We start from the raw sequence: 6,025 nt of genomic DNA, 5'->3' as shown, positions 1-6,025 counted from the left end.
GATTCTAACCTTACTAGAGCTTTTGTAGTAGGTTTCGATAAGATTTGTAGTCCTTTAAAGGAAGGTGGTCTTGGGATCACTAACCTAAGGACTATGAATAAAGCTTTGCTGATGAAATTGTGGTGGTCTATAAAATCTTCTCGTAAGAGGTGGGCTCGGTTTTTGGAAGCCAAATTCACTTGTAGGGATGGTCGTATTAAGATGGCGGGGGTGAAATCTTCTATTCTTCCTGGTCTTCGTTGGGTTCATAAGGAGATGGTGAATAACACGAAGTGTTTTATTGGTGACAGTAGGGATACTTCTTTATTCTTTGATATTTGGTATGGAAATACAACCTTAGCTAGTGTTTTAAATCGCACGGACTTAGACAGATCAGCTCGTGTATGTGATATTATTGTGCACGGTGATTGGCAGATTCAAGGAATTCATTTGCAGCTCATCTTAAGTGCTGGTGTGGTGCAACAAGATTTACCAAAAATTCATATGGGAGTGGATAGGCGTATTTGGATGCCTGATTTACAAGGTAAATTTTCTGTCAAGGCAGCAAGGGAGTTGATTAGGAAGAAATATCCTATTTTGAGGGAGGCGTGGCTGTTATGGAAGAGGGTGGTGCATCCTTCATTGGCGGCTCAGAACTGGAAGTTTATTCGTGGTGCATGTGCAACTCTTGATAAGGCACGCAGCAGATTCAAATTTCAACTTGCATCTAAATGTAGTGTGTGTCAGATTGAGGAGGAGTCTCTCCAACATGTTCTTTGGAGCTGTAATTTTGCGCAAAGAGCTTGGGAGTGGATTGAAGGTATTTTCAAAATTAAACCTCATTATGATATTATTACTTCTTACCAAGAGGCAAAAAATCATAGTGGTATTGTTAAGGATTTGTGGTTGGTAGTGAATTTGGTTGTGCGTTCAGAATTATGGTTCACTAGAAACAAAAAAGTGTATGAAAAGAAGAATCCTTGTTGGTCTTTATTCCAAAAACGTGTTTTTAATTTGATGCAAGAATATTCAGTTCGAATGAAGAGTTTTATGCATAATTCTTTGGAAGACTTGAGAATTCTGGAGTTTTTTCGAGTTCGGCATAGAAAGGTGAAGTTTACTGATCCTAAGGAGTGTTTTTGGTTTCCTCCTAATGCTAATGAATTTCCTTTGTGCACGGATGGCGCCTCAAGAGGTAATCCAGGGGTGGCGGGAGCTGGTGTTGTTGCAAGGAATGCAAATTGTGAAGTGGTTGGTGCTATGTGTATTAGCTTGGGAGTTACTTCTAATTATTTGGCTGAATTGTATGGTATTATTGTGGGTATGGAGTGGGCAGTTCAGTGGGGATATGATTGCATTGTTATTAGATCAGATTCTACAAGTGTGTTGAAGGCTTTGGAAGAAGATAACGTTCGTTGGTTTGCTAGGCAAAGATGGATGGAAGTTAAAGGTTTATATGGTTCAATTCGTTTTGAACATTCCTTTAGAGAGGCAAATTTTGCAGCTGATACCATGGCAAAGCGTGGTTGTTTATTAGAGGATGGGGTTGGTATTCATTTTGAAGGTCGCCCAGTTTTCTTAAGTTCAATTGAATTCCCAAATGTAATTTATTATCGTTTTAAATAGGTTTTAGGAGTTTTTGGGGTCACATTGGTCTCTTTTCTCCTATATCTATCTTGTAAATAACTTTTTTATCATTATAATTTCTTGACTTAGCAAAAAAAAAAACCACTCCAAACCAACAATAATGCCATACAATTCCGCTAAATAATTCTTCGTGACTCCTAGCCCAATACTCATAGCACCAAGAACTGAACAATGCTCATCCCTAGCTACTACACCTGCACCCGCAACGCCTGGGTTACCTCTCTCCGCTCCATCACAACAAATTTTTAATTCATTAGCCTCAGGCGGTAACCAAAAACAAGCCACAGGTTGATGCCACTTCACACTATGGTGCTGAACTCTAAAATAGTTCAGAAGAACAACATCATCAGCACTATTGTTCATATGACCCTTGATCCGAATTGAATAATCTTGAATCAACTTCAGAACGCGCTTATGAAAGATACTCCAATTAGGCTTTTTATCCTCGAAAACAGCCTTGTTCCGCAACTGCCATAGCTCCGACCTAAGAACAAGGTTGGCAATAAGCCACAGATCATGGACAATATGACTCCTTCCTTTTGCTGCTTTAAAAGAAAAAATAAGGTTAGCATTAGGTTGTAATTTGAACACATCAGCTAGCCAATTCCAGGCCCTTGTAGCAAAGCAACACTCATATAACACATGAGTAAGAGTTTCCTCTTGAACACCACACAGGCAGCATTTGTTAGCAAGAGAGATCTTGAACCTGCGCCTAATAAGGTCATACGTAGCACATGCTCCACGTAAGAATTTCCAGTTTTGAGCAGCAAGAACAGGATGAACTTCTTTTCTCCACAAAAGTTGCGTACCTTCTAGCCGAGAATACTTATGCCGAATCAACTCAGTTGCAGACTTAACGCTGAACTCACCCTTCAACTCCGGCATCCATACCCTAACATCAGCTCCACCCATAGGAATTGGCATCCTATTCAACTCTAGGCCAGCGGCAATCAAGAATTGCAGGTGAATTTCAGGAATATCCCAAAGGCCATCCTTTAAAATATCACTAACTCTTGCTGTTGCATCTAGAGAATAATCATTTAGCACTTCAGCAATACTAGTCTTATCAAACCAAATGTCATAATAAAGAGAAGTATCTCTACCATCACCAATTAAGACCTTAGCATTCTTTTCCACACAATTATACACACTCCTTAAACCAGGAAAAATAGAAGATTTAACCCCAGAATGCTTAATACAACCCTTACGATCAAATAATTTTTCATTCAGGAAAAGAGCCCACTTCTTTGTAGAAGTACGAATCTTCCACCATAGTTTCATAATAAGAGCTTTGTTCATAGTGTCCATACGAGTTAGTCCGAGACCCCCCTCCTCAAAAGGGCAACATATTTTATCATAAGCCACTACCACCACACGATTAATGTTCGAATCACCAGACCAAATAAAGTTACGGATAGCCCTCTCAAATTGAAGAATAAACTTATGAGGCCACTTATAAATAGCCATATTATGAATATAATAACTGGAAATAACTGATTTAACAAGAACAATGCGATCATGAAAAGATAATAACCTCCCTCTCCAACCAGCAAGCTGATTTCTAATCTTTTCAACAACATTGCTAATATGGCTATATCGAACAATACCTGGCATAATTTGAACTCCCAAATAGCGGTCTAGAAAAGTAGCTACACTCATCCCCAAATAAGATGCAATATAATTACACCAACTCGAAGAACCACCACCATAATAAATCTTACTCTTTTGGCGACAAACAGTCTGACCTGAAGCACGCTGATATCTTCCCAACAAGTCTACAAGATTGTGAAGACTTTTGGAATTACCTTTACAAAAAATCATTATGTCATCAACAAAGAAAAGGTGAGTAGGAGAAATACCACCTCTAGTTACCATGGGCGTCATCTTTTTATCACGAAAAAACTTTGTAATATTTCTGCTTAGAACATCCTCAATCAAGACAAAAATCAAAGGGGAGAGGGGATCACCTTGACGCAAACCTCTGTTAATTCTGAAGTAACCTTCCGGACTACCATTCAAAATGACAGAAATTCTAGCAGACTGCAAGATATTAAAAATCCAAGCACACCAATTTTCAGAAAAACCATACTTACGGAAAACTTCAAGCACAAAAGCCCAATTTACCGTGTCAAAAGCTTGAGAAATATCAAGTTTAAGGCCTATATTGCCATCCTTGTGTTTATAATGCAACTCATTAACCATCTCCGACGCCAAGCTAATATTCTCATGAATATTTCTCCCTTTCATGAAGGCTACCTGTTCTTCAGACACAAGCTTATCCAAAACTGTACTAAGTCTAGTAGCTAGGATCTTAGTAAAAATTTTGAAGAAAAAATTACTAAGACCAATTGGTCTGAAATTTCGAAGAGTATTAGCACCCCTTACCTTAGCCAGCAAGATGATAAAAGATGAATTAACACCATTTGGAATCCTACCCGCATTCCAGCAATGAATAATGGCCTTGGTTAAATCATCATGAATAATATCCCAACAATGACGATAGAAACAACCAGAGAAACCATCCGGCCCTGGGGCACTATCCGCACTCAGATCAAAAACAGCTTGCTTAATTTCTTCCGGGGATGGAATCATATCCATGGCGTTGCTCTCCTCAACATAAATTGAAGCATGCTCAAAATCAAATAAATCACCTTCTATCACCGGATCTTGGCCATTGAACTTATCTTCATAGAACTGAACTACATGATTACGAAGCTGCTCATAATTTGTCAAACAAGTCCCATTCATATCAACAAGTTCCGAAATAGTATTAGAACTTTTTCTAATTCTAATGCTATTATGAAAGAAACTGGAATTACTTGAACCCTCCACCAACCATTTGTTCCTAGACTTTTGCTTGAGCATAGTTAACTGTTGCAAATGAGTATCACATAAAGTCTTCATAGCATCCTTCATTGCATTTAGTTTAGCAGTATTACTAGGATCCTCATCTGAAATAAGAGCTGCTATCTCAAAACGAAGTTGGTCTTGCTTCAAACGAGAATTCACATTACCAAAAATCCTCAGATTCCAATCCTTCATTGCAATCTTCAGCCGCTTCAATTTATAAGAGAAAATAAAATCAGGAGAACCATGAACAGACAAAGTTCAACTCTCATTGACCATCCGGAGAAAATCCCCATGTAAAAACCACATCTTTTGAACACGAAAAGGAGCTCGACAAGGCCTAGGAACATAAAAAGGATACCCAAGAAGAGTAGAATGGTCGGAAACTTCCCTAGGAAGAGCTTTACGCCGCCAATTCTCAAATTTAGCAAGCCAAGCCGCATTAATAATTGCACGATCCAACTTACTAACAATACGCCTAGTACCAGATTGCCTATTACACCAAGTGAATTTGCTGCCCAAGGAATCCGATTCAAAAAGATCATTATCATCCATCCAATCACTGAACTCATCAATAACAGACGATCTTATTTCCAAGCCACCTTTCTTCTCATTCAAACGCAAAATACAATTAAAATCACCTATGACAAGCCAAGGTGTAATTGTATCTTGCATAACTAGTTGCTGCCAAAGCCTGCGCCTAGTAGTTTGAATGTAGCTAGCATGGACAAAAGAGATATACACACCATCAACCGCAATAGTAATAGCTTGTTTACTAGAATTAACTACAGAAACATGAAGCCCATCCTTATAACAAACCCAAAGATTTGCAATACCAGAATTAGCAGAATTATTAATAATAAACGAAGAATAACCTTCAGAAATTAGCCTCCTCCCAAAATTTGTTGAGCACGCCACTTTTGGTTCAGCAAGGCCAAAAACTTCAGGATGGAAATCTCTAATCAGCTCCCTAAGCTTAGAATGTGCTGTTGTACTCGCAACACCATTGATATTCCAAAAAAGAACCCGCATAATTAAACTCTGGGTTGGAGTTTATTATTTAGATTCAATTGCTTAACCGAGTTTGAGGAGGATTTAGGAACTGATTCCTTACGAGCACGAATACCCAATGCCTCATCCGAGTCTAAAAAGGAATCCTGATCAGTTAACGCATTCAATTTGTTTTGCATATATATAATCTGCTTCCTCTTAGCTTGTTTAGTAAGCTCACCAAGTTTACTGAAAACCAAAACATCATTGCCAGCCTTGTCACTTAGGATGTTAAACTTGTTGTTAGAGCCAAACTCTGAAGTTTCTTCAAGCGCATTACACAAAGGTGTGGACGAGGATGAAATATCAATCCTAGCAGGAGGAGGAAGTTTAGTTCTTTCCAATTCAACATTCCCCCCTGCCTTAGCATTCAAGCTTGAGGTGCTCAACGACCTAGCTTTACTAGCTAATACTGAATGCGTAAGAATGGATTGCTTGTGTTTTTCAACCTCAGCAGATGCCATACGCAAAACAGCTTCAGATTGAGCTAAACTATCCTGCA

At 38.7% G+C, this 6,025-nt stretch overlaps 1 protein-coding gene across 1 annotated transcript; it reads right to left on the bottom strand.

Moving 5' to 3' along the window:
- Positions 1–1,676: 1,676 nt before the first annotated feature.
- Positions 1,677–5,505, bottom strand: LOC113343060. The gene is made up of 5 exons (XM_026587383.1): positions 4,750–5,505; positions 4,012–4,683; positions 3,594–3,666; positions 1,776–3,431; positions 1,677–1,690 (listed from the first exon to the last, which is right to left on the bottom strand). The coding sequence occupies exons 1-5, from the start codon at positions 5,503–5,505 to the stop codon at positions 1,677–1,679; spliced, it is 3,171 nt and encodes a 1,056-aa protein (XP_026443168.1).
- Positions 5,506–6,025: the final 520 nt, after the last annotated feature.

The sequence above is a fragment of the Papaver somniferum genome, unplaced genomic scaffold (genome assembly GCF_003573695.1).
Source record: "Papaver somniferum cultivar HN1 unplaced genomic scaffold, ASM357369v1 unplaced-scaffold_53, whole genome shotgun sequence".
NCBI classification, from domain to species: domain Eukaryota; kingdom Viridiplantae; phylum Streptophyta; class Magnoliopsida; order Ranunculales; family Papaveraceae; genus Papaver; species Papaver somniferum.
The sequence above is the reverse complement of the archived record's forward strand: the minus strand, read 5'-3'. Positions and strand labels throughout refer to the sequence as shown.